General features: G+C 38.7%; 1 protein-coding gene across 3 annotated transcripts in view; it reads left to right on the top strand.

Moving 5' to 3' along the window:
- Nucleotides 1–24,348, top strand: part of SEC23IP (SEC23 interacting protein) — a 50,257-nt gene that overhangs the window by 2,832 nt on the left and 23,077 nt on the right. For all 3 annotated transcript variants that reach the window (XR_007775112.1, XM_050958938.1, XM_050958939.1), the window contains exons 2-12: nt 8,307–8,845; nt 10,193–10,403; nt 14,251–14,444; nt 15,202–15,291; nt 16,588–16,708; nt 17,649–17,738; nt 18,401–18,542; nt 19,509–19,717; nt 20,450–20,568; nt 21,352–21,519; nt 21,944–22,039. Coding sequence is in view for 2 of the 3 variants with exons in the window: in XM_050958938.1 (XP_050814895.1) it covers nt 8,307–8,845; nt 10,193–10,403; nt 14,251–14,444; nt 15,202–15,291; nt 16,588–16,708; nt 17,649–17,738; nt 18,401–18,542; nt 19,509–19,717; nt 20,450–20,568; nt 21,352–21,519; nt 21,944–22,039 (1,979 nt within the window). In the remaining variant the exon portion in view is untranslated. The remainder of the gene's footprint in view (nt 1–8,306; nt 8,846–10,192; nt 10,404–14,250; nt 14,445–15,201; nt 15,292–16,587; nt 16,709–17,648; nt 17,739–18,400; nt 18,543–19,508; nt 19,718–20,449; nt 20,569–21,351; nt 21,520–21,943; nt 22,040–24,348) is intronic.

Here is a 24,348-nt window from a genome sequence, read left to right as displayed (position 1 = left end):
CGCCAGAGCACGCAGCCCCATCCCCTCGGAGTGCTGCTTTACCGCATTGTATCCGATTTCACGTTATATTGGGGTAGAGGTGTGCTTCCCTGATGGATTGTATTTTCTAAGGGACAAGCTCTCCTAAATTCTCAATTAGTGTGGGACAATCTTCACTCATTGCTATATTTGCTTTCCACAAGCTCCTCTTAGTATAACCTTCTATGAGTGATGTACCCAAATATTTAGATGCTAATACTTTAACTGTATTGCTGAATTTATTTATCTGAATTTGGGATACTGCAGATTACATACTATGTGTATCTTATGACTTTCAAACCAAATTTTGTACTTTTGGACAATTTAAGCACTATACCCAGACGTATAGACACTCCTTTCTTAACTCGTGTATTATATAATTTAAACATAAACTCTAATAAAATTTTTATATTGAAGAGGTCCACACCCTATCAGCCATCATAAGGAGTTATGTGAAAAAATTGAGGATACACAAAATTCTAAGGTCCTGGTGCTCTAAGTACATCCATGTGGACAGGCTCTTGCGTCTGTGCAATACTTATTGACTTCAGTGCAGCTACACAAGGTTTTCCTCTGAAGCACCAGCCGCTTTTGATATCCCATTCATGCAGGTAAATTTGCAGGTGGACCGCAAGCTACTGAACCACTTTGCGTAAAAGGGTAAGATTTTTGAAGCTCGCCACCCAGGAATCTAACTAGTAATGGGTTTCCAACCCTAGAAGCCTGATCAAAGATGCACTTTGTATTTTGCTCTAAAAGTTGGTCAGACACAGATTTCCAGTTGGAATGATTTCCAAAGCAAGGAGTTACTAGTGAGGGTGCATATTACTGGCTGACTTCTGCATGCTCAACCTTGGGAATTGATGGATACAGCATTGCTGCCCTGCCTGCGCGGACCCTTGAACCTATGCATAGTCCTGTTGACATCACAGGGTGTGACGAGTTCCCCCCAGGGTGCCACCTGGAACTGGGGTACCACTGAGCCCTCTGACCCACAGCCTGGGCTCCCTCTCACACTGTGCTGCTGTGACAAGCTGCAAAGCCCTCCAGGCTTGCACTTTCACCAGCAATCACACAGATAGGGACACACCCAGCTGCAGTCACGTGCAGGTTCTCTAACCACCAGCCTCCCAGCGCAGGACCCCAGAGCAGTACTGTCCTGCCATGGACAAATCTGGCCAGTATATGGGTTTAACACCTGATTCGCCTCTCCCTCAATGTGGAAAGGGTCGTGCACATTTGTGGTAACCAAGCTGACCCCAGACACCTTAGTCAAACGCACACTGGTTTGGATTAAAAGATAAAATAAGTTTAACAACTACAAAAGGATAGATTTTAAGTGATTATAAGTGATCGCAAACAGATCACCTAGTAAATAAACAAAACCACAAACTGAACTTAACATACTAGGTAGATAGGATATGAATCAACAAATTCTCACCCTGACTGATAAATAGGCTGGCAGGTTCTTAAGGCGCAAGCTGCCTTGGCTTTGCAGCTTTGGTTTCCCAGGTTTTCATACACAGGCTGGAAATCTCTTTAGCCTGGGACCATCACTTCCCCCAGTTCAGTCTTTGTTCCTCAGGTGTTTCCAGGTATATTGTTGTAGGGAGAGGGTGATACCATCATGATGTCATTTCCCCCTTTTATATCTTCTTCCCCTTGCTGGAAAGCTCTTTTGCTGTGACCTGGGTCAAACGTTCCCAGTGTGTAGTGCTATCTCTGAGAGGTTTCTGTTGTACATATTTCCTGGGGTAATCCTTGTGCTTATGTGCATTTCCTCAATTAACTATAAACAATGTTTGGCCTTTTTACTGTTGTACTTGAAAAGCTGCTTGTGGGTGTTTTCAACCTCACAACATGTTTCAGTGACACATAACCTAGCTTATCTTCGCATACTATGATAACACATACAATCCAACCTGATATTAATATCTCGCAGATTCAGACTTTTAGAGTGATATGTCACAAGGCATACCTTGTGCAAAACATATCCTAATTATGTAACAGGGATGAATAAGGGTGTGCTGGGTTGTCACACAGGGATCCACGTGCACAGAACAGCTTCTGAGTTAGAGCCTTAATTTTCACAGCAAGATATACGAGAGAGGAAACCTTTGCAGTCCTAAACCATCTAGGTTATTATAGTTGGTAATCAAATTCTGGAATTGCACTAAGTGAATTGACAGCTAATGCTGGAAGTAACATATTTTCATAACTCTATCGCACCCTCAAAGGCCAGCAGTTGTGTTTTGTTGTCCACATCTGAGAGGAGAGGCTATGCAGTAGAATCTCTATTTTTATGAGCAGCTGTCTTATAAATGACCAGTTATGCAGAGCATTTTCCCTCACAGGAAAAAAAAGCATATAACGAAAGTGATATTGATTAAAAACAAGTCAACATCTCTTTTATGTTCCATTGCCTTTGGTGCATTGGAAATCACTTCATGGTGGTATGGAGGACAAGAAGAAAGCAATGCAGTGTGTCATACTGCAACTTTTAAACTGTGCCTGCTGTAATTCTGAGGCATTAAATTTTATGAAGTCCTCAGTTAGTTTGTAAATAGGGATTCTTGGCCAGCTGCAGATAAAAGAATCTGTGTCTTCATTGGGAGCAGAGATGAGTTCAACAGGATCCCAAGATGGGGCAGTTCTGTTACTATTGTTGCACAGATGGCCTTGGGTGGAGATGTGGCCATGGCTTCTGTTATACAATGAAAACTGCAAATGAAAAGGAAATGTGTAGTTAATATGCAGTATAGTTTTATATAAAATATGTGAACAAAATTGAACCTGTGGTCCATCCCTTTTTCTTTTAATATATTATTTGCATATTATATAAAATGCCAGCCTGTCTTGACACACCAATTTAGTGTTTAGTAAAGCTAAAAGAAAGCAATTTTTTGCTTTAAAAACCCCCAAACCTTCCATCAGGAACTTGTTTCCTGTCTTTCATAGAAAGACGTGTTAGGTCTCATCTACAGCGCTGTTTGGAAGGAATAATAGTCGGGTGTTTTACTCGTAGGTATTTGGTAGAAAGTTTGAAATGTCTTTGTCTTTTCTGCAATATCAGTAATTATTATAGTTCATAATAGTCTATATTTTACATGTGATAAGGCAGGGGTGGACAAGCTGTGGCCCTCGAACTATATAGTGCTGCTCAGCCCTGCACTGGGTCGGGGCTGGACCATGTGGCTTGACCCCGCTCTGGCTGGAGCACTGCATCTGGGCTGCACCACACAGCTCAGCCCCGCGCTTGCCAGGGTGCTGGGTCAGGGCTTCACCGCTCTTGAGATAAATGTTTCTCAGAGCCTGCACCCCTGAGCCTCTCCCTATGCCCCAACCCCCTACCCCAGCCCTGATCCCCCTCTCGCTCTCAATCCCAGCCTGGAGCACCCTCCTGCACCCCAAACCTCTGAGCCTCAGCCCCACCCCAGAGCCTGCACCCTCAGCTTTAACCTGCGCCCCTTCCTGCACCCCTGCCCCAGCCCTGATCCCCCTCCTGTCCTCCGAGCCTTTCGGTCCCAGCCCAGAATGTCCTCCTACACCCCAAACTCTTCATCCTCAGAGTCTGCAGCCCCTCCTGCACCCCAACCCCAATTTTGTGAGCATTCATGGCCCATCATACAATTTCTGTTCCCTGATGTGGACCTCAGGCCAAAAAGTTTGCCCACCCCTGTGATAAGGAATTAAAAATATAACCGAGAGATCAAAAATGTAACAGTTATGGGAGTTTTCAAAGTCAAAGTTACACGTCTACAGACTGCACATAAATAGTGTTTATCTTGGTAATCATAGTTGAGTTCCTAGTTCCTTTTGGCTGGATTGGAAGTTAATATACTGAATCCACTTCATTGACAATGCTTGTAAAGTGCTGGAGGAAAACAGAAAATTACAGGCGAAACTTTCTAATCTGTTCTAGTTACTGGGAAACTCGTGGATTGAATTTTTCAAGTTCATTTCTTTGCTAACAAACAGGGATAAAAATTCAAGAGTACAGCATAATGACAAAGGAGACAGACACACAAATTGAGGCAGAAGAGATGAAAAACAGAAGAGAAAAGGATGGAAAGAATAGAAGGGCATACCTGAAGGTGCCCTGCATCACTTTGTCCATTGAGATTTAGTGATGCTAAATGTAATGGTTAGGTTTAGTAACTAAGGGTCTGGATCTTTTGGTAAACTTCATTTGGCGTAAGTGGGTATTGTCTTATGATTTGAGAGTAGTATATAAGCATAACTTCGTGACTTAGCGCCTTAATTAAAAATGCAGTTTGGCCTTCGCCACATAGTGGTTGACATACTTGGTTGGTTTTTAATTCCATTTTGGAAGTGCATAATATAATGAATGAAGGTGAGAGAAATTTACAAATGCAGATGAAGTAGCCTGGAACCACAATACATAATGTCACTCTTGTATAATGGGAAGAAACTCATTTCAGTACAGCCTACCTTAGTGATGGCAATTGGTTGTGTTACCGTGTAGTATTTTTAAAAAAAATTATTAGGGCAGCTGCCTTTGAGAACCAGTCTTTTCTCTTTGGATATCAGTGGATTCCCCTCCATTCCGTCAGTGCTCTGTCGTATTGTGACCTATCTTGGCTGCAAATAGATCTTTGTTATTAGAGGTTGCAAACAGCTGCTGATATATGAGCTGCATTCTTGTCTATGGTTGAATGGAGCGGAAGCAAAAGTAGCTTTATGGAATGATTTTTCCTCACAGCCTAAGGGGTCATTTTTAGCTCCCAGTGTAACTTAGAACGGTCTTTGTTTCTCTAAATTGTGTTGGCTGCTAACAGCCTTCAAGGGGCTGTTCTACGAGCCAGGGATTGCTGAAGTGCAACAATGCTGAGACCATGCCCTAGATGTTCTCCACACATGTGAGGGCTAGCTAAGCTAACTCTGAGGTGTCTGGTAATTCCCCTGTTGTGTTGCTGGAGCATTGCAAAGCAGGAGCTATGGGGGACGAAGGTCTGGCCTTCGATTTATAATTGTTTTCAGTGTCCAAGTTATTATGTACTCACTGCAGGTGAAACTCACGTGATGCAGAGCATCAGCACAAGGTTCCATGCCACTTAAGCCCTCTGCTGGGGCTTCCCAGAGTGGGAGCTCCTGTACTCCCTTTGTAACATAGCACTCATTTCTGCACCAGTCTTGCATAGAAGGTTTAAACAGAACTGGGGCCCACACTGCACTGCACTGATGGGGTGGAGAGACTACAGACCTGCATTCTGTCTCTGTGTTTGGGTGTGGTGGCAAGGAGATTTTGCTTCCCATCTTCTCAAACTCCCACATAAAACCAGATGGCTTAGGTGTTATGCAAATGCAGTCACACACTGAGGCCTTGGCTACACTCACACTTTACAGCGCTGCAACTGGGGTGTGAAAAAATACCCCCTGAGCGCTGCAAGATACAGCGCTGTAAAGCGTCAGTGTAATCAGGGCAGCAGCGCTGGGAGCGCGGCTCCCAGCGCTGCACGCTACACCCGTAAGGGATGTGGTTTACATGCAGCGCTGGGAGAGCTCTCTCCCAGCGCTGCCGCTCCGACTACACTCACACTTCAAAGCGCTGCCCCGGCAGCGCTCCCGCAGCGCTGCCCCGGCAGCGCTTTGAAATTCCAAATGTAGCCATACCCTCAATGACTTTTACTAGTGAGTTTTATACACACTAGCTTGTTTGGTGGGAGCCCTTCAGGATTTGTGTTTAAGGCAGGGACAGAATGAATTTCTGGCATGGCCTGTTGTAAGGGAATGTCCCTAAATGCTACTTTTGGAGTTGATCTTGAAACCCTACCAATGAGGGAAAAAAGTGGCCTTACAGTCAGTGCCATACAGTGAAGGAAAAGGGAACTAAATTAATTATTCTGTTTGCAACAAGCAGGGAGATAAGGAAGCTAGAGGCAAGATTTCACAGTCATACTTTATTCTCTAACTGGCTATTGTGAGGTTCCTTGTTCTTTCCTCAGAATTAACTGGCATTGGTCACTGTCAAAGATAAGATACTTGAATAGGTGGACCAACTGCCCTGATCTGGTATGGTGGTTACTGTGGTCTTTCACTGTAGGTTCTTTATATACTTACTTGTCTTATAAGTTTTTATCTATCTGAGGCATGCTCACATATATCTCCTGCTTATGTGATGGTTCTCAGCCTTCCAGTTGAGACACACCCTATTTAGAGTTGATGTTGGTTAAGATGGGGCAAGTCATTGGTGGATTATTCCTGAAAAAACAACCAGCTGGCTTTGGACCACAGAAATAGAGTGGAGCTTGGGTACTTACACGAAGCAGAGTGCATGGGGGCCCTGTTCCTGATGAGAGTTGATCAGCTGGAAAATAGGAAAAATCTAAAGATCAGATGGGGTATTGAAATGATCATTCTTCTGATTTTAAAGCCTATCATGCCAAGTTCAGGCAGAGGGGCTTCTTCAGAACTGCCAGCCTAGTGTACAGGAAACCAGACTGCAAAAATGTCCCTTGTTTTGCTCCTTTTTACCTCCTCTCTTCTTGTTCCTTGTGTTGTTCACTCCTCTGCTAAGGCTAACAAATATTCAACTGAATGTTTGTGTCTCTTCTTTCTCCCACAGCTCTCTCCAACAAATATACCCTGCAGAGTGGTGGCCAGCTTCATGTCTTAGTATTGTTGTACTGTTACTTAAAAGACTTTTGATATTTAAAAATCTAAGATTTCTCTCACCTTCCTTAGCTATTGCATAGCTTAGTCCAAGGGTGAGTAGTACATTGCCATATCTCAGTGGCAAAGGGCATATCTGATGCATGGACCTTCTTTTTTAAAATAATCAATATTTTTCTGAGGAAACTCGGAAAAGGAAAGGTCTGGATTTTTATTGGAATAGGGAGTTTTTAGTTGCAGACTGTGATGTCCAAAATCCAAAGTATAAGATACCAACTTATATAATATGTGTTAAAGAAATCAAGGAAAGTGTGCAAACAACTAAGGAGCTACCATCAAAGGGGTTGCTCCCTACAGCCAATGAAGTAAAGGGTGCTTTTTTAAAAAAAAAATGTGTATAGCATTCAGAAGAGAACCACACACTATGCAATTGCTTTGGTGGGCTTAGCAGCCTTGCGTTTTCCAAAAAATCAGTCAGAGGCAAGCAAAGTCTGCAGCAGAGTAATGAATAATGGTGAGAGTAATCTTCTGGTCTGTAGTGCTACTTGAAAGAAAGTTGGGGAAACTGGGAGGACTGAGTTCATCACCCCCCAGATTAGGCTATGACTACAGTAGTGTTACAGTTCTTTTTGTAATGAGGCTCTGGCGTGTTCATTATGGCTAAATTGTATCTGTGCCATAATGTTTCACAAGACTACCCTACATTGACCTTTTTCCATGTCCACAGCTACTTGATTACCTAATCAAGTTTGCATCCGTGCTTATGGGAAAGTATGGACTTGTGCTATGTGCGCAGAGGCCAAGCAACACCATCAACATTATGTTGAAAGCTGGGAGGATGGAGGACTAGCCAATCAGTTATACAAGCTGTGTTAAGCAACTTGTCTGATGTAATAAAATAAATGTTATGACCTGGCTGCAGGAAAACAATTGGACATTGGTAGGGGTGTCATGCAGTTAGCAGCAACTTCCATTAATGGAGTGTAAACTATGTTGTGGTGTGGACACTAAACATATTTAGAGCCAACCATGTCACTAATTGTTTAGAAACTCGTCTCAAAGTTACATTGTTGACTTGTGGGAAGGGGGAGCTTTTGCCAAGCTGCTCCAAAATGTTCATGTACTTTGGAACCTGCTTCCCCCTGGAATACAATAAAGTCGGCGTAAGTCATCCTTCCATGCACATCTGTTTATACTGGCCTTTTCTTAGGAGGTGGAATGAGTTCAATGGTCCTCTTTTTGCAGATGAAGGAAAATAAAAGAGAGTGAAGTTTTTATAATGTCATTTTTTTACTACTTGATTAAATTTTTTTGTATTGTGCAAGTACACCTGGGTTGGTATGATAAGCCCGTTGTAAATAAGAGGAATTCAGATCTAAGGCTAACAAGCTAGGATTTTTAATTAACTCAGATTGCTTTGTCTGTGTGTTTCTAAAATGGACTATAAAATTAATCAAATGTTATTAGAGATTTACTACCTTGTACTGCATGGCATGTTTAACCTTCATGAACGTGCCTAAATTCTGCCAAAACACTTAAGATAAGCAAAATATTGGAAATAGTTTATACAGTTATGGAGCAGTTTCTGACTATAGAGCAAATGATAAAATTCCTTAGAATAGCTCCATTAACCATTGCTGTATGTTTCATTGCAGATGATTCCACAGATGTTGGAGAAGAAGACAGCTTCTTGGGTCAGACTTCTGCTACTCCTAATCCACCACAGACTTTTAGCTATTTCTCCCAAGTACCTACTAGCAATGATCCATTTGGAAGCATAGGGCAGCCACCCTTAACAACAGTGACACCACCTGTTGGACCATCAGCCTTCTCCAAGGCTCTAACGTCTCTCCCACTCTTGCCTGGATCACAGGAGGGGCAGAATGCTTTTTCGGCAAGTGTTCCGAAGCCACAGTCATCTTTTAGTGCACCACCTACTTCCCTGGTGGGAATCAGGGCTTATCAGACTCCTCCAGAGAGTTGTCCCCCACTTGCAAACTTTTCTACTCCACCTCATGGAACATCGCAGCAAGGATATAACCCATATCGCCATACCACCTTAAGCAGTAGAGCTAATCCTTACATAACTCCACCACAGCTGCAGCAGAGTCAGACACCAAGCCAGCTTGGTCAGACACCACCCTCTGTACCACCTATCCACATGTATCCGACCCCTCCAGGATCATTGTCACCGGTATGCGAATGATCTTTGATTTCTTGGTGTTAATATAGAATTATTTCAGATTGTTCTATTTTTCGCTAACCATAGTCTTAATTTTCTGTGTTAGTTCTGCTTCATGTTACCCTTTAACAGAGTAAGAGAATCTTGAGTCCTTTTGACCTCTGATATCAAAATGTCTTCACTGATCTAGGACCAGTGCTTTGGGAAAGTTTACCCAAAAAGTGACGTCTTCAGAGCCACTTGATTTTAACAGCTAGGCTATGTAACAGATAAAATTCTGAATTCCAGGGTTTCATATGGTGAAAAACATTAGTTTCTAGCTCTTGTGATTCTCAGGATAGCTTTTTTTAAAAATCCTTTGGTTTTGGAGGACAAGCTGGTAGTCAGAATGATTTCAGTTTTAAAGGGATGATGTTAGCTTAAACATATTTTACATAAATTTTCCTGCCTCTGTTGCTCACTAGGGAAAGAGGAATAGAAAGATAATTGTCTATGAGTATATGTAATAGTGCCAAGTTAATGATGCCTGAACAACCTTAACTTTCGGAATTTGAAATATTTTTACTTTTTGGGTGTTTGATTTTGCCATCTTTTCTCACATTAACATGAGGCTGAAATCTTTGGTCCCCTTGATGGCAATGGGAAAAACTCCTTTTTTGCAGTTTGGGCCTGATCCTGAGAGGTCATCAGAATCCACAACTCCTATGAAGCCCAAATCAAGTTTAGAGTCATAGTGCTTCTCAGAATCAGGACTTAAATTTCCTGAGTCACTGGGGTAAGGATCCACTTGTCCAGATTCATTTGCAGGATTGGGGACACAGATTGTGTGTTTTTTGAACCCAACAAGTACAAGCCACTTGCTGAAATTAGCTGTGAACACTTGCATTGGTGTATCCGTGTCTAAGTGAGTAGCTAACAGAGTATAGATATGTATATGGTGCCCATAGGAAAGATAAACATGCTGAGCCTGAATTTTCAAACTTCAAACATTTATTTTAAAACAACTTTTTCAGATGAAGGAAAGCACTTAGACCATAACAAGTTTGAAACTTCAGCAGTGTTAATTGATTACTTTTTCTGAGAAAAAGAGTCATATAGTTTTTGCCATTTTTACTTACCCATCTTTTCTGAGAACAGAAAAATATCTTTAACTTGAAATGATATGGATTTTAAAAACACCATCAGGTGGAGATCCTGTATATAAAAGTTGTATGCCAAAAAGATAATAATTTGGAAAGGGGAGCATGTGAGAATGATAAGTGAGAATAACCTCCTAAATGAAATATAAAATATACTCAATAAACATAATTTGAGACTGAGATACCTGAATCATCTGTAATAAAACTAGTGTATTTTCAGTTTCCTCATTCACAGCCGGCACTACCATCACAACCACTGCAAGCTTCCAGACCTGCAGGTCCACTGGTGCAGGCACCACCTATTTTGCTACAGAACCAATATGAACCAGTTCAGCCTCACTGGTTTTACTGCAAGGAGGTGGAATACAAGCAAATATGGATGCCATTCAGCATTCTAGATTCTGTAACACTAGAAGAAGTTTATAACTCTGGTAAGCACTGAAACTTTCTTTACATCTTATTCTTACATTGTGGTTGCATGCCACTGAATGTGAAGATAGATGCAGGGGTTCTGCGGCTCATTTATAAAGATGAAGAAGGAATGCTGTGAGAATGTTGGGTATTGGCTTATACAGAGAAAGTAAACTTGAACCAATCCTTTTTTTTTTTCCCCCCCTACTAATCCAGAGGTTTACTAGGTTGGACGTTTGCTACTTGTCATCATTACTATTGAGGCTTACAGATCTAATATATAAGTAACCATCCCACAATAACAAACTTGCTGTGCTGCATTTCTGTGTGATTGTATGCACTATATTTTTTTTAGCTCTGCCTTACATCTTCCTTCTTGTGGGTGGGCAAAATATCAATCTTTTTGGGTTGAAGATCAGGGTGGATTTCATTTACTGTATATACTCATTCACTAGCCCTTTCATTTATAAGCCAACTCCCCAAGATGGATAAGTAAAAGTAGGAAAAACAGTATGATCCTTTCATAAGCTGACCCTATATTTCAGGGGTTGGAAAACTTTGGCTCCCAGTGCATCAGGTTAAGCCGCTGGATCGAGCTGTTTTGCTTACCTGGAGCGTTCACAGGCATGGAGCCCCTCAGCTCCCTGTGGCCACAGTTTGCCGTTCCCAGCCAATGGGAGCTGGGGTAAGTGGCGAATGGAAGTGACTGGAAATGGCGAACCATGGCCACAGGGAGCTGAGGGACTCTATGCCTGGGACTCTGTGCACTCCAGGTAAACAAAACAACCATGTTTTGGATATTCAACTCAATAATTCCATAAAAGTTTAAAATCATCAAATTTTGGTGTAGTCCCATTTATAAGCCTACCCCCTCTCTTTGATGTGTCACTTTTTTACCAAAAATATTTGGCTTATGGACCGTATATACAGTAAATCATGATTTAAATCACTAGTCAGGAGTCTCGATTTAATCATGGATTTCTACATAAAAGTGCATTCTTGGTGGTGGTTATAACCTTAATACATATTCTTCACAACTCAGAGATAGATGTACACACTATACATTTTTTAAGTGATTTATTTTGAAAACTTCTCAGATTAGTTGTACAGCTATATCAGAACATGAATGATTGGTTATTTTATTTACCAAAGGTAATTAAGCAGATATTTATGAAGTCATTGGGAATTGAACAATATCCAATTCAACAGATTAATCATTAATATTTGGACGATTTTCTTGCCATGCTGTACTAGGAGGAGAACATCACCAGACAGACATTTTAAATTGTTTTATATAACTAAAACAAAAACATCCTACAAAGTGGGTATTCACCCACTAAAGCTCATGCTCCAAAATGTCTATTAAATTCTTTGCTGCTTTTACAGATCCAGACTAACACGGCTACTCCTCTGATACTTAAAACAACAACGTTATGTATTTTGGATTTTTTCTTAAACAGCAAACACATAATATTTTAACAAAACAAGCATATGAATTTTTGAATTTAGTTAAACATTCAGGTTTTTTAAAATCGGGTTTGTTTTTGTTAACTATTTTAGTTTAAAAACAATTTTAAATGAAGTATTTAAAAAACCCACAAAAATTAAATAGACTGTCAGCCAGGTGAACATGAGAAACTTAAAAATATTGGCTTCTGCCGCTAACTCAGTCGTCTTCACCTTCATTTTCCTGTTTGTTCATAATTTGGAAGAGAAAAAACAAACTTTCCTGCTTTTTCAGGCCCCAAATGATTTCTCAATTTGGAATGAATTAGTCCAAAGGAAGAAAATATTCTTTCTACATTGGAAGAGGAAGCTACTGCTGTTAAAAGTGAGATTATCACTTTAACAGTCTCTGAATCCAAGTGCTTAAGTGACTTCCATCAGTTCATTGGTGTGACTTTCTTTAAAACATCATCAATAAACATATAGTTCTTGAATGGTTCTTATTCCCAAACTGGGTCTCTTTTACGGCCTGCTGCCAGTATAGGTTTTCCCTTCTGGTGAGAGAATGGTATGGTAGATCTCAAATCAATGAACGCTACACTCAGAAAGACCTCAAGCCTTTTGGAATATGCTGCTCAAACAGTTTCACTTTTGTTTCTACTGCCTGTCCCTCTCTTCTCACATTTATCTCCAGACTTCTTGTCCAGATCTATTCTGTCCCCAACAATCTTCTTTTCATTGAACTTTTTGAAACTTTGCACTTTGAGAGAGGTAAGGGATTGACTCTGTGTACTCAAATTTGCAGATTTGTTATTTCTCACCTCTGTGTATTATTTATTTATTTAAAAACATTTTTGCTGTTAACAAGCATGTTATCTTTGGAGACACAAATCCACAGTTTGAGAACTGCAAAACTAAGCATCTCTGATGGTATCTTCTAGACTGAGCACTGAGTCCAATTGTGTAGATAGAAAGATTAATCTAAATAATCTGTACAGGTGCCCCTGGAATCCCATAAGATTGGAACATATTTACAAAACTTTTCTTGAACATTACATTAATATATCATCTCATACTACAGAATTAGAATTTATAATCCCTATTCCATGATGAGATATCTTTGAGCTATAATGTATTTTAATTAAAACTATCTTTATATAGGTTTTTTCCTCAAAAAGCATTTTATCAAAAAATCTGATTTAAGTAAAAAATTCTGATTTTTTTTTCTAAATAATTGATTTTTATCTACCCTGTTGAAGATGATAGAGCAGAGTGGTCTTTCAGAAAAGAGATGGTTGGTCTAATGATTAACCCTATCCGTCTTGACAACCATGTCTCTAATTTATTTTTTCCAGTAATTGGAGATATAAACTTGACCAATTTCTTAAAAGGTTATTTTCAAGGATCTGATAGAAACAAATTTATAATGAGAAATATGGCAAAACATTCCACTCCCACTAAAGACCTTTTTATTAGAAAGTAGCAATGCTAGAAGAGTGTGATTTCAAATGGATTTACTTATCTTGATATATTAGCCTTTACAGGTTGATGGCCCAGCTTTGTAGGATAGTTATTGATGTAAAAAATGGAAGTTATTAGCTGATTCTAGGTATCTGTGGGTGAAGATTAGGGTGGAATGAGGTGGTGGTTCTGCAAAATACCATTGAGTCGAATAGGATCTGCTGCACATAACTAAGCAGTGAGAATAAACTTTCAGGGCTCAATTTGTTACACACTTAGAGTAAGAAGGATAATTGAATCTGAGAGGTGGATACAGAATTAGTATTCTTGTACGCTGTATAACATGTAGAGAATTTCTAGCAACTACATTACTGTTGATTGAGGAACTTGCTTGTTCACTGTTGTTCTAATGCCTTCTAAGTTTTCATATTATTTCTCCTGTTTTCCCTCCTTCCTTTTGTGGTCTGTTTTCATTTTTCTGTTCTGTCCATCCTGTGGTGCTGTGCTTTTCCACAGACTCCACTCACTTCTGTGTACTAGCATGCATCTGAAACTAACTAGAATCCTTGTCTTTGAGACACTTTACTTCATAGATCAGGATAATAGTATATTTTACTCTGCTCTCAGCCTACTGAATTTCATAATGGAACAACTGAAGAAAGTGACACACCACAGTATGTCTAAACAGGTCTTTCTCCACTAGTATTTCATTAATGTCCTTTGTTCAACAGAAAAAATAAGTACCTCCAAGCTGTCACTCCTGAAAATGTTTTCACTCCTTTATCTAAAAGTGTGGAGAAGTACATAAATTATAATGGAAGAGGTAAAGGCAGGGGTTTTGAACAGAGTTCATTACTGTTTTAATTGGTTAATTGCAGTCAGGATGCTAATCTCTTTCACAGTTTTAAAAGAGGAAAGCACACATTACTATTGTGACAAAACATTAATTTTGTATTCTAGTCCAACCTGATCCTGAGAGCGTGGTTTTGAGCACTGATGGGGGGCGCTATGATGTTTACCTGTATGACAGACTAAGAAGAGCTGTATATTGGGACGAAGAGCCCTCTGAAGTCAGACAATGTACATGGTTTTATAAGGGAGACAAAGATAGCAGGTTTATTCCTTATACTGAGGATTTCAGTGAGAAGCTAGAGGTCAGTGTTACTTTTAAGTAAACATAACTAAGAACTTATCGTAACAATTCTGAGCTATTACCTCTCTTCTAGGAAAGCTTTCACATTCCTGGTTGAAATTATATTACAGAAAGAGGCTAAATTAGTGTTTTCTAATGCACAAAGTGGGGCTTTGTAAGATACTTTAAGACTCACTTTTGTCCCCTTCTGCTTTTGGCCTAAAATATATTTATGCAGTTGCCAGATTATAACTTGAGTCACATTATAGTGCTGTATATCCCTATCATTTTCCCTACTGTAAATAAAATTATGCGAGTAGTGTCCTAGCATATTCTAAATGCCTGTCAACCTGGTGCATTGGTGCAGTGTTTCTGAACCTTTTTGATATCAGGGACTAGCTTTCTGCTTTCCTAAACTGTGTCAGGGAGATCTCGGGAATGGGCACCAGTCCACAGACCAGTAATTGAAAAATACTACATTAGTACACACCAACTGGATTGTGGTGCACCAGCATATCATGCACTAAAAGTTTCCTAGTGCACACTGACATAGTGCTGTTTGAAACAGGATTACATCACCATGCACTAGAGAACTTTTAGTGCATGCCAGCGGGGTTCACACAGGTCATATGTGACACACTGGTGCACATGAGAATATACACCCCAGCTGGAGTGCCCTAGTCCATCATGTAGGCAAGCCCTAACTTTTGAATTGGCATGTTACATGTAGTTAGTCTAAACAAACATGCTGGTTTTACCTAACTTGTCTATTGTTGCAGGCAGAATATAAAAAAGCTGTAACTACAAATCAGTGGCACCGGCGACTTGAATTTCCAAATGGGGAAACAATTGTTATGCATAATCCTAAGGTAATGCTAACTATCTGGTTTTTAGGTCTTTGCAGTGTAGCATGGAGTTAAGTGCTTTTATGTACAGCTAAGGCATAACTTGAATGCAAATTTAGCATGTGGAGTTTTAAAACTGCACTTATCCATTGCTTTGGGCGTGTGTACATTAAAAATAATATTTATAAACGTTCCTTACCTCAACAAACTATCAGAAACAATAAAAATCATCCTCCCTTCTAAAACCTGAGAGATTTTGCAATGTAGCCATAAATTCAGTACACTTGGATATTCTTAGGCCACTGAGGAGGTGGGGCAACTTTTAAAGTCAAAGGCCTTTTGTTGTGAATACCTGCCAGCAGCTCCCTAGTGGTTAAATGAGGGATTGTCAGCTCAGCTGACCTTGGCTATTGTGGTATCATGTGAGGAGATATTCAATAGATTTTAAGGCCAGAAGGGACCGCTGTCATCATGTACTATGAACTCCTGCATAACACAGGCTAGAAGAAGAGCTCTGTGTGAACTTGAAAGCTTGTCTCTCTCACCAGCAGAAGTTGGTCCAATAAAAGATATTATCTCCCCCACCATGTCTCTCTAATATCCTGGGACCAACACAGCTACAACACTGCATATAACAGAAGCTATGACGTTTCAGCTAGCAAATCCTTCAGTTAGGCAGCACTCAAGCCATTATGGGCTGTTTAGTTTAAAACCTGTACCTTAAATTGCACCAAACCAATGTAGATTGTGGAATGTACCATGCTTCTAGCTGAAAATTCAGGTAAGTAGGCAGATGGCTGAATTCTGTGCTAGCTGAGGTTTCTGAATTGACTTAAGATATTGCCCCATGTGAAAAAGTATATATAATGTTGTCACTTTGAGACTGATTTATTGTCAGGTCTGTCTCCTGACAGAAAAATATCTAACCTGCTAACCAAGTGTGGACATGAGGAAATATGAAAGGTACTCTTGGGCATTGCAAACCTGAACCAATCACCAGACCAACTTCCCCCAGTTATGGAAGACAACTTGGCAAAGGTTATTTTGTCTAGCTACTTCCCCCAAACCCACAAGAATTACTTAAGTCTTGTTTTAGTTTAGTTTTAGTCGGCTAGCCACTCACCCAATAAAGCATAGGAATAATAGCAGCCAAGAGCAGAAAATGTATTGGAGTCAGTCACAAGGGATACATTTAGTGAATGAGAGGAGGTATATTAAAACATACAGTACCTTCGTACATTCCAAGGCCGGAATTTTTAGATAAACAGACTAGAAAATGAGTTTTCCTTGTTTAAAGTTAGACGATATATTTCTTTTCAGGTTATAGTTCAGTTCCAACCTTCTGCAGTACCAGATGAATGGGGGACCACACAAGATGGTCAGACAAGGCCCAGGGTGGTAAAGCGTGGCATTGATGATGATCATGATGAAATTCCTGATGGTATGTGACAGGGCGCATGTGGACTGCAGTGGGAGAGTCCTCCAGAGTCCCTCTTTTTTTTTTTTTTGTCTGTGGTTTATAAATCAGATTGATCAAAGCTTTGCAAAACAATCACTCTTTGCCCCAATATATTTGTCAGACAGACAGTGTTTCCAGGAGAGTGCCATTCTTACAACCAAGAGGCAAGCGTTATCAGTGCAACCATCATTGCGTATTAGTGGAGAACATTGTTTGCTTTTGTAAGGGTCAGTCAGTTGCTCCTTGCCTACAAATAAATCTTCCATTTTCACAGTTAAATCGGCTTCCTAAATCTGCGTCTGGGATTTTTAGGCTACTCCATCCCATAATTCTGATAAGTTTTTTGAAAATTAACATTAGTTAGTTTTCTGCTAATAGATGTAGACAGTGTGAGAGTATAACCTTACTGGTAATGTTGTGCTAATTGTATAAATCTTAGACTGCTTTGTCTGAAACTACAGCTTTTTCTTCCCATTTGAACAAAAGACCCAACATGGTCATCAGTTTGAGGTGCTTGAATTGCTTTTAAGTGTTCACTTCTTTGAACTTGCACTGTACTTCCATAGATGGGCAGGCTCTGAGGCATGCACATATATATATATATATATATATATATATATATATATATATATATATATATATATATATAACTGTGTAATTCCACACTTTCTTGCATGTGGAATGACACTGGCATTACAGTAAATAATATAGACAGGAAAAGTTAAGTAAAATTGGAGTGGTGGCAAGAAATGGATTTTCTTAATTATAAAAGAAAATTTGTAGGTGAAATTGTATCCTGGGCCACATTATTACTGTCCTGTCCTAACCCCTAAATACTTGTTATTATAAAACTACATGACTAAACGGCCTCACTGTGAGCATGATCAGATACTAATACTATTTGTTCTTTTGCTTTTTATAGGGGAGCTGTCTCAAATAGACCATTTAGTGTTCATGGTTCATGGCATAGGTCCTGTGTGTGATTTGCGATTTAGAAGCATTGTTGAATGTGGTAAGTCTTTAATCATAGATTTATTCTTAAGTATTTAAACTTGGGTTATCGTTCTCTTCATTAATTGAATTCTTTAATATGGTATAGACAGTTTTTATGTTGCTTTTGAAATGTTATATGAACAATGTGTTAATTTTAAGAACGGCAAATATTTTCATATTTTGAGAAAGAAACCAAAAAATGGAAAATAGTATTGGTTTTTCCTCAAAACGGTCATTGATAATTTTAGCTATTGCTATGAGTCCCTCAACACTAAACTCATATTTTTATAAGTTCCTGTATAACTATTGAAACAATTTAAACATTTAGGGTAAGACTTTTGCCTAATAAATTTATATGCCGTATTTATTCTAATCAAAACAAAAAACACCCCACAAAAATATATTTGATCATGGAACTAAATATGGTTTTACTTGGGGATACACCAAATACAACTTTGAACTAGATATTTAACTATTTCCTGACAGTTTTCTTATACAACATTTCACAAAAACTGCTTATGTAGGTAACTTCTTTAAGAAAAATGATTAAATGGGGAAAGAGGACTTTAAAAATGTTTTTAGTATAGTTGAGAAACATATTTGAAATCATGTGTTAGGCCTTTGTTTGATTAACATTAATATCTGATTCCCATTACTTCCCTCCCACCACCACCTCCCAAGTTGATGATTTTAGGACCGTGTCTCTGAAACTGTTGCAGACTCATTTTAAGAAGTCTTTAGAGGAACTTAAAGTGAGCAGAGTTGAATTCCTACCGGTTCACTGGCATAGCTCTCTACATGGGGATGCGACAGGTGTAGACAGGTCTGTATACAGTACGGTACCACTATGCACAGTGTCTCTCATACAAATTGCATAATACGGTACTTAATAGAGTTAAGGAAAATGAATGAGAAATTACTACATACCATAAAGGCAAGATAGATAAACATGGTCTGATAACAATAGAATGATTCTTCTGTAATGTTTTAGTTGAGAAGTTTCTAAGCAGTGAGTGATTAGAACAAGCTGGATGATCACATAGTGTTGACTTCCCTTATTTCCAGCTGCTAGACTTCATTAAGAGATAATAGAATAATATTTTCCTGACGTTTCTTTTCCACATAAGCAATTGTGTTAGTTGTTGTTAGAGATGTTACATGATCACGAATAGGAGGGAAGATAATGAATAAATTATCTTTCACTCATCATTTCTACAGCTGAGTGCAGTAAAGAGGGTTAATATGTATTGTCTTTTTAAATATTAACCTCTCCTCATGTCACCGCTTGTCCTTCATTTGTAGCCTCCCTATTTTTAGTCCCATTCTTATTGTCTCTTCCCTTCCTGTTTGCTATATTCTCTCTTTCCTTTCTGGTGCAGGCTGTCAGGAGGCTGTACTTCATTTCACCTCCTATTTTTATGCGCAGTCGTTTCTCCTCATTCCCACACCCTTGGCAACAGGGCAAAACTGTAATGAAGTAATATCACAGGTTTTCCTTTAAACCTAGACATGGCATAAAAGATTGAGAGACATATAAGTTCCTTAACATAGAAATAAATACACTAACAATTTAAAGAGAAGGTATTGGCACTTATGTCTGAGTTTGAGATGAGACCAGAAAGTTTTATTTTGGTTTGAGCAGCGTGGAGAACTTGACTGCTATGGTTAGGGTACTCTGAATTAATTGCCAGATGGTTAAACCTTCAAAACTACGGAAAAATGGAATTGCAAAGCTCTTATAAAGACTTTTAAAATAATCATTCTACATCTAAAATTTTTGCACCACCAGGAATATTAAAAAAATCACTTTGCCAAGCATTGGACGTCTGCGCCACTTCACCAATGAGACGTTGCTTGATATACTGTTTTACAACAGCCCAACCTACTGTCAGACCATTGTGGATAAAGTAGGCCTGGAAATGAACCGCCTACATGCACTTTTCATGAGTCGCAATCCAGACTTTAAAGGAGGAGTCTCTGTTGCTGGGCACAGTTTAGGTAATCTACTAATATATCTGTTTACTTTCTGGGACAAAATAGCATTGCTAGATAGAGAAAAATGCAAACTACGTTTAAACATGGGGAAAGCTGGCCTGATAGACCATAATGGTTTTCTGGAGTGTTGTTGGGTACTCATGCAAAATGTCAATATAGTCAGGTTATAATACTCAATTTTTAAGAGGCATTATGATCTAGAGATTAGAGCATAGAGATGGGAGTAAAAAAACTTGGATTCTAGTCTAGTCTTAAAAAAGCAATTTGACATGCGACAATGGGTTAGTCATTTATCTTCCATGCCTGCTTTCCCCAGTTGTAAAATGGGGATAAATACTATCCTACTATGCGTGCCTTATGGGTATTATGAAGCTACGAATTCCTGGCTGTGTTGTCTGGGCTCAGTTTCTCCAGTCCTGCCTCTAGGAAGAGTCCGTAACCTGAGGTAATGAGTAAAGGGGATGTTGGCTATTGTAATTGCTGATCAAGTGAACCAGCTTTAAGCAATTTCTATATGCTAGGAATTCTCACATAAGTGTTCGTGGCTGAGAGGTGAAAACATTATCTAAGTTGTATCTGAACATTGTTTCTTTTTGATTTTTAATTTTTCTGTAAAATTATGTAAATGAACTTTCTTGCACCCTACCTCTAGCCACTGCCATCCCCAAGAAGTCCTATTTGAGATTTTGGATCAAGAAAACTGGAATATTTACTCAAAACAATTTATATCTCCAGGTGCCTTAATTTTATTTGACATATTGTCCAACCAGAAAGACTTGACTTCATCAGGAAACTCTGGACCTCCCACTGCTGCTAATGGACTTGTGAATGATACAATTGTTCGTGACAAGCAGGTATTACTTGCATACCTGAATTTTGAGGTGAATTCACTCTGCTGGTTTTTTGGAGATGTTTCTCAAGCTGTCAGAACTTTTATCAGTTTAACACAGTACCTGATGTGATAGTAAATTTTAATTGACTAATGGAAAAATGCAATCTAAGAACAATCAGTCTGTGTGTGTCTGTAGTCTCTATATTTGAAGTTTCTTGTACCTTATAAACTTAAAGGTCTATGGAGGTTCTGTCTAGTGAATTTAAGCATTGGGCCGGGACCCAGAAACTTTTGCGTTCTAAACATTGGCTCTGTTACAGATTCTATGGCATTGAGCAAGTAGGGAAAGTGAGGTAAAGCTGTCTGCAAAAGAGAAGTAAAATAGTGGCTTGAAGAAATTTGTGAGTAAAGATGGATGTACATGAGGAGGAGTCCGTTTACTTTAGTTCTCAGGTCTCAGATTGAGAGTGAGGGCAGCCAGATTTTTTTTTATTTTTTATTTTTTTAACCTTGAGGGTATTTGATGTGTAAACCATGGAGATTCAAAACTCCTGGAACCCCATTGTCACTTTTAGTCTCCTTTTAAATATTTTCATTTAGGGTCAGTCCATTCTTATTGGTTGAAAATTTGATGTCGATATTTGATATTTGTTTTCTTTAAAGCCCTGAGGCTACCATAAGTAACAATGCTCAGATGTTACCGATATTTTAAAAATACGGTTTTTCATATATTTGTTCACTGAAGCTTGCTGCTAATGCCTCACTCTGTCAATCTCTCATTGTGCTGCTTTAATCTTCTCTCAAGGTGACAGAGAATACCAACTCCTTGGCGCCCATGATTACTCCTGGTGAGGAGCCCTGTGATCCTGATGTAGAGGATGAAGTTCCAACCTTACAAAAGGCTCTGGAAATGCTCAGTGTCTCAGAATATATCGACACATTTGAAAAGGAGAGAATTGATATGGAATCTCTGGTACATTTAACAGTTTAAGTTGACATCAGGAGCCAGACAATCTTTTAGAGCTTGGTCTAAAGAGCTTTTTTAAAAATTGAAACTTTAATTGTATGTCTTGTATACTTAAGATTAAATATTATATGAATCCATAACACTTTCAGTAGGTTGGTCTCCTGTTATATATGTTTGTTGTTGTCCTACACTCTCTTTGATTTTTATTTAATTCTATGTAAATCTTAATCTGCACTATTTGAGTTTACTTCACTAATTTTTAAGACTTATTTTCTGTAAGTCACTAAGATGTAAGAAGTGTGCATGTGCACTCTCTCTCTCCCTCTCTCTCTGTGTATGTTTATATGTGTGTGTGTGTGTGTGTGTGTGTGTGTGTGTGTGTGTGTGTGTGTGTGTAAATGTGTATATATATATAATGTTTTTTTTGCAGCTGATGTGTACAGTTGATGACCTGAAGGAAATGGGTATACCTCTTGGACCAAGAAAGAAAATTGCCAACTTTGTAAAAGACAGAGCAGCCAAACAGGTAAATGTGCATGGTTTTATAGTGCATTTATATTGGCATTACTTAACGTTATTTGTTTTTCTACTATTAAGTACCATTCTCTACTGTTATGTAATGGCCCAAATGATTTCAATACTTCTCTATATAACATGCATAAAATTGCCACATCAGAGGTTGTCAGAAGGTCTCTGCACATAGAAGGATTATGCAGCATGTCACTAAAAACAGCCTTCTGCTTCAACTATTAAATATCTAAACGCTGTGTGAAGGACCTTGTGGGTAATATTAATGAACCTTTCGCTGCAATACTGCATAGTATAAAACCAGTCTCTGCTTTAAAACTGCTTAACTCAGTAGGTATGCCAATTTTTTTTAAATCCATACTTCACACAGGTATAGTAACTTTCTTTCCAAAGGTACTATGCTCGGCAAAGTTAGAACCAAACAATATTTTTTTAGGGCTGTTGATTTAATCACAATTAACTCACATGATTAACTAAAAAAAAAATTGCGATTTTAAAAAATTGTTGCAGTTAATCGCAGTTTTAATCACACTGTTAAACAATAGAATACTCATTGAAATTTATTGAATATTTTTGGGTGTTTTTCTACATTTTCAAATATATTGATTTCAATTACAGCACAGAATACAAAGGGTACGGTGCTCACTTTGTATTATTATTTTTTATTACAGATATTTGCACTGTTAAATGAAACAAAAGAAATAATATTTTTCACTTCACCTCACAAATACTGTAGTGCAATCTCTTTATCATGAAAGTGCAATTTACAAATGTAGATTTTTCTTTGTTACATAACTGCATTTAAAAACAAAACAATGTAAAACGTTAGAGCCTACAAGTCCACTCAGTCCTACTTCTTGTTCAGCCAATTGCTAAGACGGACAAGTTTGTTTACATTTCTGGGTGATAATGTTACAGTGTCACCTGAAAGAAAGAACAGCTGTTCTTATGTCACTTCTGTAGCCAGCATTGCAAGGTACTTACATGCCAGAAATGCTAAACATTCATATGCCCTTTCATGCTTCGGCCACCATTCCAGAACATGTTTCCATGCTGATGCCAGTTTAAAAAAAAAAAATGCATTAATTAAATTTGTGATACAGAACTCCTTGGAGAAGAAGTGTATGTGTTCTGCACAGTTTTACCTGCATTCTGCCATATATTTCATGTTATAACAATCTTGGATGATGACCCAGCACATGTTGTTCGTTTTAAGAACACTTTCACTACAGATTTGACAAAATGCAATGTGAGATTTCTAAAGACAGCTAGAGCACTGAGCCCAAGGTTTCTGACGAATCTGAAGTGCCTTCCAAAATCTGAGAGGCACGAGGTGTGGAGCATGCTTTCAGATGTCTTAAAAGAGCAACATTCCAATGCGGAAACTACAGAACCCCAACCACCAAGAAAGGAAATCAGCCTTCTGCTGGTGACATCCGACTCATGATGAAAATGAACATGCGCTGGTATGCACTGCTTTGGATCGTTATCAAGTAAAACCCATCATCAGCATGGACACGTCCTCTAGAATGGTGGTTATGAATCTTTAGCACATCTGACACATAAATATCTTTCAGTGCCAGCTACAGTGGCATGTGAACGCTTGTTCTCATTTTCAGGTGACATAAACAAGACATGGGCAGCATTATCTGCAGATGTAAACAAACTCGTTTGTCTGAGCAACTGGCTGAACAAGAAGTAGGACTGAGTGGACTTGTAGGTTCCAAAGGTTTACATTGTTTTATTTTTGAATGCAGTTACTTTTTGTACATAATTCTACATTTGTAAGTTCAGATTTCATGATAAAGAGATTGCACTGCAGTACCTGTATTAGGTGAATTGAAAAATACTATATATTTATGTTTTATTACAAATATTTGCACAAACTAAAAAGTAAGCACTGTGCACGTTGTATTCTGTGTTGTAATTGAAATCAATGTATTTGAAAATGTAGAAAACATCCAAAAACATTTAAATAAATGGTATTCTATTATTGTTTAACACTATAATTAATTGCGATTACTTTTTTAATCACTTGGCAGCCCTATATTTTATACTGTCAGAAAAATATATGAAATATGTTAGTCATCACAGGTAAAATATTCAGAAGTGCCTAAGTCCAACTTAAAGTCCAATAGAATTCAGGTTCCCAACAGCAGTCAGATAGTGTCTTGTGGTCACTATTGGTCTGAAATAGATTTGAAAGTATGACTTAGAGGTGAAAGTTTCTCTCTCTACCCTAGTCCTTTCCCTGATTAATGCTTATATCTTTTTTGCATGTTCGCTTATTAAATTTTTTTAATACTA

Source organism: Gopherus flavomarginatus, chromosome 6 (genome assembly GCF_025201925.1).
Source record: "Gopherus flavomarginatus isolate rGopFla2 chromosome 6, rGopFla2.mat.asm, whole genome shotgun sequence".
Lineage (NCBI taxonomy): Eukaryota > Metazoa > Chordata > Testudines > Testudinidae > Gopherus > Gopherus flavomarginatus.
This window is presented reverse-complemented; position numbering and strand designations above follow the sequence as displayed.